Source organism: Rhinatrema bivittatum, chromosome 13 (assembly GCF_901001135.1).
Source record: "Rhinatrema bivittatum chromosome 13, aRhiBiv1.1, whole genome shotgun sequence".
In the NCBI taxonomy this organism is placed as follows: domain Eukaryota; kingdom Metazoa; phylum Chordata; class Amphibia; order Gymnophiona; family Rhinatrematidae; genus Rhinatrema; species Rhinatrema bivittatum.
In genome coordinates, this window is record NC_042627.1 from 51,568,305 (window position 1) to 51,582,817 (window position 14,513).

A 14,513-nucleotide genomic window follows, 5' to 3' on the forward strand; every position below is an offset into this window, starting at 1 on the left:
TACCATTACCCTGATTTCTATCTGACAAAAAGGTTTCTAATTGGAGGGGATCCGAAAAACTAAACTTTTTCCCTTGATAGTTAATCATACAATGACAAGGATATTTAAAAAAGAAACTTGCACCCAGTGCAACTAATTTACCTTTCAGGGAAAGAAAGTGTCTCCGTCTTACGTGCGTAGAGCTAGAGACATCAGGAAATATCAAGATCCTCTGTCCACAAAATGCTATATCCTTGTTCTTAAAAAAAGCAGCAAAGATTGTATCTTTATCCAATTTCTGGACAAAAGTTACAAAGAGTGTTGACCTATTATGTATAACATCCACTGTCTCCTCTAGGAAGGTAGACACTCCCAGGGTTTCAATATCAGTCTGATCTACATTTTGTATATTATCCTTGTTCCCCTTTCTAGTTTTATCCAAATAAAAGATCTTAGATAACTGAGGTATACTATCTTCCGTATATAATAATACATATTTTAAGTATTTTTTAAACATTTCAAATGGAGATAGTAACCTAGTCTTTGGGAAATTTATAATACATAGATTTATCTTTCTTAACATGTTTTCAATGGTTTCCAGTTCTTTATGGATAGCCAAGCTATCCCTAATATGGATACCCTCTGTATCTTGTAATAATTGAACTTTCCCAGACAATATTCCTGATGTTTTCTCCAAATCAACAATCCTTTTATCCTGCTCATCAATTTTTATTATATTCGAATTTACAATTGAAGTTAAGGAGGCATTTATTTGCGAAACATTCGAGTCTAGCTTAGATATCATCCTCCATAAATCTACCATAGACACACTCTTGGGAATTTCTACAGGCTGTTGAAATAGCCTGTTTTCTCCCATAAGCATTTCATCTTTATCCTTCACAGATTCTTGTATAGATGTTAACAAACCTTCTTGGCTAGTGGTTTTGGAATTCACCAATTGCATCCCAGGAGGAGACTTTAGAATCTGTGAATTAATATTATCAAACAATGGATTTACAGGAGGTTGAGGGGGTAATGTTGGTCCCTCACCAGGACTGAGGGATACAGAAAGAATTGCTCCCTCATGTCCTCACTTGACATTCCAATCTGTTGTGAGACATGATTGTCCATCGGGCCCCAAATTGAAATTGGAGATGACGTACAAATCTTTGCCTTTCTCTTCCTTCCCATCATATAGGTTGAAAGAGATAGCAAATGTTAGCAATTCAATTATCCCAGCTGTTTAAATATAGGAAAGAACATTAATTTTTTAACAAATAAATTAAATAATACCTGACAAAGCCGCACGCCCCTTCGGCATGTGCGGCTTAGACAGCACGCCGGCGGCAGCTGCATGCTGCACTGCCTTAGATTTTAAATGGCAGTCGGCCGCTGATGATGTCACCCGGCTCCGCCCACCTAGATGAACTCACCAGCTCCAGCTGGTTCGTGGCGAGTCAGTCCTGCACAGGGTATGCCCGACGGGATGTTAACAAGCAGCTGGGCGGCTGGACTCTCCTCTCTCCTCCTCATGAGTCCCCCACTTCTCAGTCGCACTGCCTTCGATCTTAAATGGCAGTCGGCCGCTGATGATGTCACCCGGCTCTGCCTACCTAGATGAGCTCACCAGCTCCAGCTGGTTCGCGGCGAGTCAGTCCTGCACAGGGTATCCCCGATGGGATGTTAACAAGCAGCTGGGCGGCTGGACTCTCCTCTCTCCTCCTCATGAGTCCCCCACTTCTCAGTCGCACTGCCTTCGATCTTAAATGGCAGTCGGCCGCTGATGATGTCACCCGGCTCTGCCTACCTAGATGAGCTCACCAGCTCCAGCTGGTTCACGGCGAGTCAGTCCTGCACAGGGTATCCCCGATGGGATGTTAACAAGCAGCTGGGCGGCTGGACTCTACTCTCTCCTCTTCGTGAGTCCCCCACTTCTCAATCGCACTGCCTTCGATTTTAAATGGCAGTCGGCCACTGATGATGTCACCTGGTTCCGCCCACCTAGATGAGCTTACCAGCTCCAGCTGGTTCACGGCGAGTCAGTCCTGCACAGGGTATCCCCGACGGGATGTTAACAAGCAGCTGGGCGGCTGGAGTCTCCTCTCTCCTCCTCATGAGTCCCTCCCACTTTAAGATCATTCTGGTGCTAGCCCATGAAAAAGTACCATAGCCTGCAAAGAACTCAGTTTTTGTCAGGGCCAACATGTTCACCAGACCTCTGCACATCAGAATGTATGGAATTGAATGAAATGTAAGAACATAAGAACATAAGAATTTGCCATGCTGGGTCAGACCAAGGGTCCATCAAGCCCAGCATCCTGTTTCCAACAGAGGCCAAATCAGGCCACAAGAACCTGGCAATTACCCAAACACTAAAAAGATCCCATGCCACTGATGCAATTAATAGCAGTGGCTATTCCCTAAGTAAATTTGATTAATAGCCGTTAATGGACTTCTCCTCCAAGAACTTATCCAGTCCTTTTTTGAACCCAGCTACACTAACTGCACTAACCACATCCTCTGGCAACAAATTCCAGAGCTTAACTGTGCGTTGAGTGAATAAAAATGTTCTCCGATTAGTCTTAAATGTGCTACTTGCTAACTTCATGGAATGCAACCTAGTCCTTCTATTATTCGAAAGTGTAAATAACCGAGTCACATCTACTCGTTCAAGACCTCTCATGATATTAAAGACCTCTATCATATCCCCCCTCAGCTGTCTCTTCTCCAAGCTGAACAGCCCTAACCTCTTCAGCCTTTCCTCATAGGGGAGCTGTTCCACCCCCGTATGTAGCGAGGAGCATACATCATGTGGGCCTGATTCGCTCTGTGTTTCGCTTTCACTACGACCTCTATCCAACAAAATTCCTGAGCTGCTGAATAACCACCTATCAAGAGATTGCCAAAGATATTCCACCTTCTGCAGGGATCATCATTTGTTCCAGGGAAATTTACTCCTGCATATTTTGCAGAATCGCAGTCTAATTATATATCATAATAATGGATGTATTTTATTGTATTGGCAAGTTACCAAGACAATTTGAAAGAAATCTTTAAAATATATACTATTCACAATGTAATTCTATGAGTTTACATAATATTGTTTCAATATAGTCCTGAAAGTCCTCAGAGACTAGAGATGTGAATCGTGTCCTCGATCGTCTTAACGATCGATTTCGGCTGGGAGGGGGAGGGAATCGTATTGTTGCCATTTGGGTGTGTAAACTATCGTGAAAATCGTTAAAATCGTGAGCCGGCACACTAAAACCCCCTAAAACCCACCCCCGACCCTTTAAATTAAATCCCCCACCCTCCCGAACCCCCCCCCCCCCAAATGCTTTAAATTACCTGGGGATCCAGCGGTGGTCCAGAACGGCAGCGATCCGGAACGGCCTCCTCAATTGAATCCTGTTGTCTTCAGCCGGCGCCATTTTCCAAAATGGCTGCCGCAAAATGGCGGCGGCGATAGACGAAAACGATTCGACGCAGGTCATTCCGGACCCCCGCTGGACTTTTGGCAAGTCTTGTGGGGGTCAGGAGGCCCCCCCAAGCTGGCCAAAAGTTCCTGGGAGTCCAGCGGGGTTCCGGGAGCGATTTCTTGCCACGAATCGTTTTCCGTACGGAAAATGGTGCCGGCAGGAGATCGACTGCAGGAGGTTGTTCAGCGGCGGTCCGGAACCCCCGCTGAACGACCTCCTGCAGTCGATCTCCTGCCGGCGCCATTTTCCGTACGGAAAACGATTTGCGGCAAGAAATCGCTCCCGGAACCCCGCTGGACTCCCAGGAACTTTTGGCCAGCTTGGGGGGGCCTCCTGACCCCCACAAGACTTGCCAAAAGTCCAGCGGGGGTCCGGAACGACCTCCTGCGTCGAATCGTTTTCATCTATGGCCGCCGCCATCTTGCGGCGGCCATTTTGGAGAATGGCGCCGGCTGAAGACAACAGGATTCAATTGAGGGGGCCGTTCCGGACCGCCGCCGTTCTGGACCACCGCTGGATCCCCAGGTAATTTAAAGCATTTGGGGGGGTTCGGGAGGGTGGGGGATTTAATTTAAAGGGTCGGGGGTGGGTTTTAGGGGGTTTTAGTGTGCCGGTTTTCCTGCCCTCCCCCTTCCCCCGATTTACGATTTTTTAACGATAAATCGGGGGAATTGGTATTGTATCGTGGCCCTAACGATTTTTGATGATTTAAAATATATCGGACGATATTTTAAATCGTCAAAAAACGATTCACATCCCTATCAGAGACTAATTCCTGACCTCCATATGAATGAAAAGAAGGGAAGAAAATCATTATTGAACAGGTGCCCAGTTAAAGGGAATATTTTACCCATTTCTATGTACACCTGCAACTCTGGAATTCCTTAACGCTCTCTTGTTTTTCTATAGATAATTTTCAGCTTTCTGGAAAAAAAATGTAAAACTTGGCTCTTTGCAGCAAACCTTGATCAATCTCATTTTTGTCTGTTTTGTCTGTTTATATTGTGCTGTGATTATGTTTTGTTGTGAGCTGCTTTGTAGCCTTCTGCGAGAGGAAGTCTAAAAATGTGAAATAAATACGGAACATTTTTTGTTTCACATTAAAAATGAATAGGCTTGAGAAAAAGGAGTATATAAAATAATGCTGCATTTATCTTATGAAGCTTAGATGGCTAATAATCTCTGTACTTTGTATACGGAATAAAATTATAACTTAAAAGTAAGAAAGTACTCTTGAATGTTCTTTCTTCACAGGTACTTTGGAACGACATGAAACAGGAGAAATGGCAAAAGCTATTCTAACATCTTATGAAGATTCCCATGCCTTAATGGCGGATTCTGTTCTTTCTTTCTCTCAAGATGTACAAAAAATTAAAAGCCCAAATTACAAGGCGTCAAGTTCCTACAAACTTGGTACACTGTCATACAGTCTTTCACATCCAGAAAAGGCTTCTGACAAGGTAAACAAGTCCTTATTCCTAAATAAATTTAAAGAGCCTGAGTTTGTATCCAATTGCCTGATGTGCCTTTTGGAAAATGATGTTTTAAAATGCAGTATGTCAAGCACCACCTTTGTGCAGAGAATATTTAGAAGCTGCTACACATGTTCCCACTATACAGTTTGTATTTCAATGTTCACTTTTGTGCCAAATGTACTCCCTCCTCCTCTCCCAAAATGCTGATATAGAATGAGAATAACCCTTTAATGCAGCTGTAGTTAGGGTCATGGGATCACTCAGTACCCATGTCAAGTAATTGCTAAAGCTGATCAGTGTATAGCAGTTACATTTTTCAGTTTTTAGTGTTTGACGTTGTCCTTTGTTGAGAAAGCTGAAAGGCTAGCAATGTAACATACTGTGTTTCTGATGATGTGGCACTGCCCACTTAAAAGCTGTGGATAAGTAGGTACATCACAGTTGACTCCCATAACCTACAGCAGATCTAGTGAGATTACAGGAGCTGGCACTGGGATCCACAAAGGTTGTTCAGTAGGGCTTAAAGTTAAACAAGAAAATGTGTGAATATTGCATGATGACCAATTTTCCTCTCTGGTACAGATATTTGCATATTGCTATGACTATTAACCAATGACATTATATCAACCAATAGCAGGGCAGTTTTGAAAATGCTCATTGCATGCTCTGAGCTCCCTGAGACTTCAACTGAGCTTAACTGGGTCTGTTTCACTGTGGGAGAGAGAAAGACACAGGGATTTCAAGCAGGAGGTCATGAAGGTGCTCTACTATCTATGCTTCAAAAGTTATTGGAGGGGGGTGACATTCACAGACATGCTGATTTAATAAGGCCAGTAACGTGGAGGGAAACCAGATTAAAAATGGGCAACTGCAAATCTCACAGATCAGGTAAAATAAAAAAATCTTAAGTGCATATCTAAGTTTCATATATATTTTTAAGTTTGGTCTACATATGCTAAAACGTCCTGCAAAAATATAATCACTCATCTGCAGTGAATTATATTGTGAATATTATAATCCGAAATACCATCTATTTTATTAGAAATTATGATGTGTCCATATTAGTTTAGTAACACATTGGCAACACAATAAAAATATCTTAGCAATATGCTAAGGAAATAAAAGCAACATACAAATGGCATACTAATATCATGGTAAGAACATGGAAGTGTCACACTAAGAACATACTAGTGATATGCATTATGACAAGAACATTCAAGTAACATGTTAAGAATACAGCAATATGTAATGAAGATGCAACCTTTGCTCTGGCTTTAGCAGTTCCATATATATAGTTAACTCCCTCTTGGGTTACAGGTCCCTAATACAGGGGTCACAGAGTCCCAAGGCCGCACTCACTCCCAGATCTCTCACTCTTTTCATGAATTCTTTGCAGTAGCACCCAGGAAGCCAAGGTCCAGCTGGCAGGGAGAAGGACTAGCATCAGGGGCCCTAAGCTCTTGGGGATGGGAACTTTCACAGTCTCTCACTACCACACTTCCAATGGTACTCATGTAGAAAGCTTTCTTCCATCAGGTTCTCAAAAAGGAGGGTTCAGAAATCAGGCAATAAACTGGGAGCGGTATTCAAACAAAAAATATTTACTGCAACTTAAAGAATAAAATCCAAATAAGAATGGCAGAAATCATCATCATTAAAAAAAACATAAAATAACTTCCAGTATTACCGTCTCTTTGTTGATCTCCAAAATGGAATCTGTGTTTTTTTCTCAGTGATAGGGGAAAAAGATGAATACTGCTTCTCAAGATGGGCTAGGAAGGTGACGGCCAAATTAATTTCTCCCCTCAAAAAAATATGGATAAACCGCAATCAGTTCTCTTTGGCCCAATAAATCTTTGAGTACTGCAAACCCACAGGACGGGTAGACAGACATGCAGTCTCAATCCTGCTCCTTCCAGAAAGGGGAGCTTCCCTTCCAAGCTGGACAGGTCACAAAAATAACAGGCCCAGTTTTCTGTAAGACAAAAAAAATCCCTCCTCTTTGCTTCTCTCCAACAGGAAAAACCCCTCTTGATCCATGAGGGCACAAAAATAGGATTTCTCCCTGTTATCCCAAACTTTGTAGGATGTGGGGCATGCTGGGGGTCACCAGCAAACAGCTCCAAACCTCCCAAAATCAATACAACAGCCAAACAGAGAATTTGCATGTGCTCAAACCAGTTTATAAAAGGGAGCTTGACCAATGCCAAAACAAGGAGGATGGCCAGCACCTGAGGAGGATCTAAAAATGCAAAGATCTCCCAGCAGATGGAGACAGGGAAAATGTTTGGTAAGGGTGCGACTTTGGTAAGTGTTAGCTTTCCTAGAAACACTGGCAATCATTGACTTTCTAGTTTTACAATGACCGTTGTTTTCAACAGCACACCATTTCTTCAATGAATCTGTTACTCTGAGACCCAGACTCTCCTAACCGGGTCATTCACTGACATGCATTAGTGGTGGGAAGAAAAAAAAATGTTGTTTTGTTTTCATTTCAATTTTGGGGGTGGTTTTTCCCACAAATTTCATTTTGTTTAATGTTTATTTCATAGCTCTTAAAGAAAATGAAATAAACATTTAAATAATTAAAAAAAAACAAAACAAAATAGAAACAGAGCTTCCTGATGCCTCCTGCCTCCACCACTCACCCCTCCCACCTGAAAAAATGCCAGGGCCAGTATCCTCCCTGGTACCAAGGCAGGGTCCTGACACCGGACCCAGGCCCAATGCAGGGCCTGATGCCATCTGATCAGCTATCCATTAAAGAACCCTTAACCATCAGAGTATCTTAAACCAAGAGTTACACTGTCTTACTTCTAGCTCTATTACTTCCTCTGACATTGACTCTAAATTAGCCATAGTACTTTTAGAAACACTGTTTGTAATTAGCCTTGATAATCTCATAAACAATTACTTTCAATTGGGCCTGTCAGTACATAGAACATATCCAGTCAACTTATTGGAATGACTGTTTCTTTTCCACCGCTCTGTATATCCCTGCATTCCTTATTAATGATGCATCTTTTGCTGATGCCCACTTCTTTATTGTGACCCCTCTGACCCTTGGGTACTACTGTGCATATGCTCTGTGCTCTTTAAGTCTAGTTCTGTGTCTACCTTAGCACACCATCTTTATTCACTCTTTGGCGTCTTTTCTTTCTCTCTGTGCACTTGGTGTATAATTTTGTTTATAGTTGAGGTGAAGGCAGTCAAGGTACTGAGTCTTAACAACAGCACGCTACAATATGCAGGCCAAGTTCTGCACTTTAATGCATTCTACAGAAACTGACTCAAAATGAAAAAACCTGACAACATATGAGGGCCAGGTTAGGAGATTAACCACTAATGGCCTGATTTACTTTGTTTTCCCTTCCTGTGTCTATGGGGAACAAAAGTTCAGTAAATTAGGCCCCAAACAATCAGTCCAGATGGATCATGAACAAAAAAGATGGTTGGAAAGCAGGATCAGTCATGATACAGATAGTCCAGGGTAGTAAACACAGAATCCAAAAGGTTTGAATCAGAAATTCAGAATAGGTTGAGGAGAACAGTTGTTTTCACAACACGTCTTTCAGGAAGATGTGTGAGCATGGATGGGCATCCAAGAGTGTGAGCCCCTGTGTCGTGACTCAACGGACACAATCCCAAGCAAGTGCATCCAGGCATGGGCTGGCTGAAACAGGAAATTCTCCTGAGTTGGCATAAGAACACTCTTGTCTTGGAACAGGAACACTTGAAAGTCCAACACACTCCAGGAAATGAGAACCAGCAACCTATGCTGGTCTCTTGGGGTAGCCCTCCAGCTACTCAAAAGACCTTTTGGACTGCTGCTTGGAAGTGGTTTGAGCATGAGGACAGATGGAGGCTGAGGACTCTGAAGATGACTCTGGAAATGTAGGCAAGACACTGAAAACTCGCACATTATGAAGGCTCAGGACTTGAAATAAGATGGAGGCTTAGGACTTGGAAACATGATGAAGGCTCTGAGAGAGTCCAGTGCTGCTGCTTGCCCTACATAACTCCAGGGCTGGCTGCAGACCACACCAATAGAGGCGTAGACAATGGATTCAAAGACTTGGAACAAGAACTCCGAAGACCAGGGATAGAACTCAGGAACTTGGAACTCAGATTCAGACTCAGACTTTAAAACCAAGGAAGAACTTCCAAAGACTTGAACCAGCAATGAAGACTCTAAAGAATCTAGACAAGACGAAGGCTTGGAACCAGTAACAAGGCAAGGACTTGGATTCAGGAGCAAGGTAAAGACTTGGATTCAGGATCAAGATGAAGAGAACACAGGAACCAGGAGATCAGAAACATGAGGACCTTGAAAGCACTAGCAGACATTTGCGAAGGCCCTGAAGAACTGACTGAAGAGCCCTTTTATAGGACTGCAGGAAGGACGTCATCAGGAGGGGCCATTGCCATTGGCCTCTTCCCACCGTGGTCCCTTTAAATCTTAAGCAGAGGCGCGCATGAGTGCCTAGGAGAACACCAACAGGAGAGGAAGCTGGTGGTGGTCCGGTGGTGATGGCAGTATCTCCACCACATGGAACAGGTGGTGTCAAGACCGCACAGAAAGGCAGAGGCAACGTTTCCAGGCCATGCAGGAGCAAAGCGGCCCAGCAGAGTTGGAGGTACACAGGCTGCAAAGAAGATAGTAGAGTGATGGCTCACAGCTGCATGGCAGACTGGCAGCGTCTCTCCAGCTGCATAGCTCACGGAGGCATGGATGCACAGGAAAAAAGAACCTGCAGCACAGGTAGAGACAGAAGGTGAGTAAGGCTGCTCATGGGGCCTCCCACGAGTGGAATCGCAACAGAAGAATAGTCCTTCCAATGAGATTTTGACTTTAGTAGACCAACAGAAGCAATGGCGAATAGCAGATATTCTAATTTAAGTACAATGAGGGCTGCTGTATATGCTTCATTAGTAATCACTGGAATGACAGCTCCCAGTGCAGGAGGCCAGTACAGACGCATCTTTGGGGTTTTTGTTCCTTCATTTTTGGCTCAGGTCCCCAACTCTAGCAACAGAGCAGCAGTTAGAGGGCCTGCAGGCATTACCAGTCCATGATCTGTTGCACCTTTAAGGAAGCTAACTTAAATGTGAATAACTACATCCCTTGGGCTAGACATGTAAAAGTTTAAGGCCATCAAAGTGTTTGTTCACTTTTGGCAGGTAATTATTAACCTCCCTCCCATGGCCACACATACACACACACACACACACACACACACACATAGTCTCAGCCCCATCAAAATTCAGGAATGCCTGGGCTGGGTGGAAGCCTGCCCTTCAGAAGCTACAGTGATTACCACTTCTATAAAGCAGTTGCCTTACCTATAGAAGGAGCATGACAAACAGCAGAGACAGACCAGGGAGAGAGTGAAGAGGAGGGAAATAGAGTGTTTCCCAAAAAATTAAGGGTTTTATAATCATTGCCATGATGGCCCACATAGGATTGGGTAAGGAATGGGATCAGAGGGCTGGCCACAGTACCCACCCATTTTAATCTTGGGACCACCTTACCACTCCCTCCCCTCAGATTCAGTTCTGGCTACACCCCTGGAAAAGGATTACAAATTTCCACATTTCTGGTTCAAATCTGAGTTCTTCCATTGTGTCCCCTCTCTTTTCCTACATTTACACTTGTGCTTCCTGGACTCCTTCATTCTCACTCTGTTTGTGTCCCCATGATGTGCCAGCTTTGCTTTCAGTCTCTCCAGTATTCCCACTTTGCAATTCTGTATCTTCCCTCTCTTCTTCTTCTTCTCACATTGCAGCAATTTATTTATTTTATTTCATTTTTTTTAATGCTGTTCTCTCTGGTATATGGTGCCAAAATTTGGTCATTTTCAGGCAATCCACAGGCAGCTCCTTGTCAAGCCATGGAGCTTCCTGTAGGCACCTGCAAATCACAAACTAGAATTTGCAACTTTGCAGCATTTCCTTTCACTGAATCAAAGCTCACAAACAGAGTGAATAGAAAGTTATTTTTTTTCTTAACAGCTAGAAATTTTGCAAAAAAAAAAAAAATCCCTTGCTGCCATGTATTTGGGGGATCACAGGGACGCTGGATTGCCCCTTCTAAAATTATTTTATGAGAGCAGAGGATCATACATGATGAAACAAAAGTTGGCAAAAAGGCACTGAATGACAAATCGGCTGTGTTTCACTGGTCTTATTCCACCTTGTGCAAAACCTTACCGCTACTTTTCATGAAGGATTTCTTTTAGACATGAATCTCTTTTGTTAGGTTTTGTTTTTCTACCAAGATGTTCATTCTGATTTTACAAAATAGATTATTGCATCACCGGACTTTTAATCTACACTACACTTGTGCTTGAGTGGTGTGTGTGTGTCGGGGGGGGGGGGGGGAGCGAGGGGTTAGCTTCTTGCCTGGTGAATTCATTGTATGTGTCTTTGACCTTTGACCGACCTCACTCCAGTGTCTAAAGATCTTTTAGCTGACATTTACTGAAAAGTTTTATTAGAGCATTGTGCTACTGAGCGAGCATCTTGCAGGGCAGATGGTGTACAACAGGCCAGTGCCCCAAAATCTGAACCGCTCATATATTACCTCCCAAGAATGACTCTGCGAGGTTTATATTCCCCTAAATGAAAAACAAGATAAAGCCTAGCAAACTTACTTTGCTGAACTATGGAAATCAATGTGCTAGTAAATTACTAATAACAAAATAAATTTAAAAGCTTAAAGAAAGTTAAATTGTCAGATGAAACATGCATATATTGCAGATTTTTGGTTGACAATATATTTATTTATTTGTTCTTGTATTCCTCAGTTTCTTGATGGCATCGTTCAAAGTGGTTAATTAATTAGGAAATTAGTTATACTGATCAGAATTATCTTCTGCAAACAGTGCAAGGGTTTTTGTTGGAAGGCCATGTGCTCAGTGCTGAAGCATGCATGGTACCATGTCTCTGTGTATCTCTATTGCAAGATGATTGCTGTTGAGTTATTCTTGGTGTAAAGAAGTCTTTGGAAATGTACAGTGGTATGGTGTCTTAATTTGCATGCGGAGCTTGAAATGCCAGGTGTCCACCACAAGGAATTCTGGCTCCCGTCCCCATGGAAAGAACTCTTGTGAGGCCTTTCTCAGGACCCCTGGGAGCTACGAAGCTACAGGAGTATTGAAACTTCATTAAGAAACTTTCCTATCAAATTTCAGCCAAGTTCTTGCAAGAGGAGAGCCCCAGATAGGTGTGTACAACTGGACAGATTTTGTGCTTTATAAATGCTAGATCTGAATAGTATATATTTTGTCAATATGTATTGATATTTTATTTTCAAATGGTGTCTGAACTCATTTTCTCATCTTTGTAATTCTCTTTTTCTTATCAATGAGGTGCCTGGTGGAGAAATGCTAAGCATACAACCAAGCTCTTATAATGAGGGTCATGATAAAACAGTGCATGCAATGTGATTTGGAGTGAGCAAACCACACTTTTGTGTATACCACAATCCATTTCATTAGGCACAGCCCTGCTTTTGGATACAGCAAGATCTGGAATGCTTGCAAGGTGACGCATCTGGATTTCCATAATGCTGTGAAAACAACTCAGCGTATCGCAGGCTAACTTCAAAGGCTGCCTCGTACTGAGACATTTGTTATCGTGTAAATCAGAAATACAAAAGAAGAATGCTTTGATTTCATGGTACTGTGGCCATTTTAATTCCTTTATTTTAGTGCACGTGCCAGTGGGAGTGCCAGTAACAGAAGGGCCACTGTTCCTGCCTCGTGTGACAAATGCAGTTGACACAAAGATTCATATTAATGTTGTCAAGTTCCCTTGACGTATTTAAACAGATTTTAATTATTTTCAATGTCAGAATCCATGAACTATACAGCTTAATAGATCTTCAAAGCAAGCTTACTTAATGTGCGAATGTAAAACCTCTCATAAAAATCTAACTTTTATTTTGGCCTCAGTCATTGACATGGGGTATTCATCAAGTTAGCGATTTGTGTGGCAAAGTGCCATTTGAATAGTGTATTGTTAGAATACTTATGGTCCACTTGACAAGGACTCGTGCTGTAAATAGTGCAATTTGACTCCAGCTGTTAGAGTGGCTTTGACAGCAGCCAAATAGAATGGATGCTTTACTGCATCAGAGAAAAATCAATATTGGGTTTTTGCTCATAGTAACCTAATTTTTTTTTTCAGATTTATACAAGACCATGTAGAGTTTATAGGCTGGGACTTACATATTATTTTAAAGTGACTTGAACTTAATTTCAAAATCAAAATGTATGTGTTGGGGACAAATAAATAGATTCAAAATCTAAGAGGTTAATGCTTCCAGTACTGCTATTCATTTGATAAGAAATGCAATTCAATAGTGTTTGAAAGCTTTGTGATCTCTATATTCAAGGATAAGCATATATTAGGAAACTGGGCTTATGACATACAGTATATTCTCTAAGGGGTCAGTTTACCCATTTTGAGGCCAGAAAGGAAACTGACAGATAAAAATATTTGCTATTCATAGCTGGAACAGAGGCTGTGCAGGAAGCCAAATAAGGACATACAAGGAAAAAAGTGGTCGTTAAATTAAATACTTTCGGCCCACCTTGTTTTGTGTCATAGACTGCATTAGCTGATTCATTCTACTATGCATAAGGCTTATAGGGCCTTATTTTCTAAATGTATCGCACACAGTAAGGGACGTTTCGCACGCGAAATGTCCCTTTTCGCGTGCGATACAAAAATGGGAGCGGGAAGAGGAGGAGTCAGGGCGTCACCGGGGTTGACTCCCCGAAGCCGCCGCAGACGACGAAGAGGTAAGGCCCTTTTCGTGTCCTATTTCACTCCCAACAGCTACACCTCGTATGGTGGCGCTATTGGGTGCGAAACCGGCAGCGATCGCACCACGATGGTGCGATCGCTGCCGGCTAGCGCAGGGCCCACCCCCCCCATTTCGGCCCCCCGCCCCTCATTTCCTTAAGTATCGCAGGCCTGCGATACTTTAGAAAATGAGGCCCATAGTCCTTTATTAGACATGGAAACTTGCTCGGGTGAGATCTGTCCACTGTAGAAAAAGGTACGGAAACTAGATTGAGCATGCTTAGTCAGTGTGATCTAAAAGCAAGAAGCCCAAAAAATGCTTGCCCACAATTCTATCTTCATAACATCTCATTTGCATATTATTTGAAACAATTATTCATCCCAGTTCCATAGGAATCAATAGGAATAGCTCCAGCATTTTCACACCTGAAAAAAATGTATATTACAGTCAGATAAGAAACTACCAATGTCTTAGCAAGCTGCGGGCATGCAAGACCAGCAAGGGTCCAAATAAAAGAAATATTCCCATCTATTCAATCTTAATTCTGCATCCTTCACTCACAGTTGTTTTATCTATGACAGAGGAAGGATTAGAAGTAGAAAGCAGCCTAGTAATGAAAACTACAGAAAGGTTCTGCCTACTATCTTTATTCAGGTCTTTGCAAATAAGTTTTCGAGACTTTGAAAATACACTGATTAGCAGCTGAATATCCAATTTTATAGCAAAACCTAAATATCCTCTTGCTCAGAAAACTTAGCTTTCAACTGA

The 14,513-nt window shown here is 42.5% G+C and overlaps 1 protein-coding gene across 1 annotated transcript in view; it reads left to right on the top strand.

Moving 5' to 3' along the window:
* The window catches only part of WDR72 (WD repeat domain 72), a 340,497-nt gene that overhangs the window by 167,260 nt on the left and 158,724 nt on the right, over nt 1-14,513 (top strand). The window contains exon 14 of the mRNA XM_029574500.1: nt 4,713-4,918. Within this exon, the coding sequence (XP_029430360.1) occupies nt 4,713-4,918 (206 nt within the window). The remainder of the gene's footprint in view (nt 1-4,712; nt 4,919-14,513) is intronic.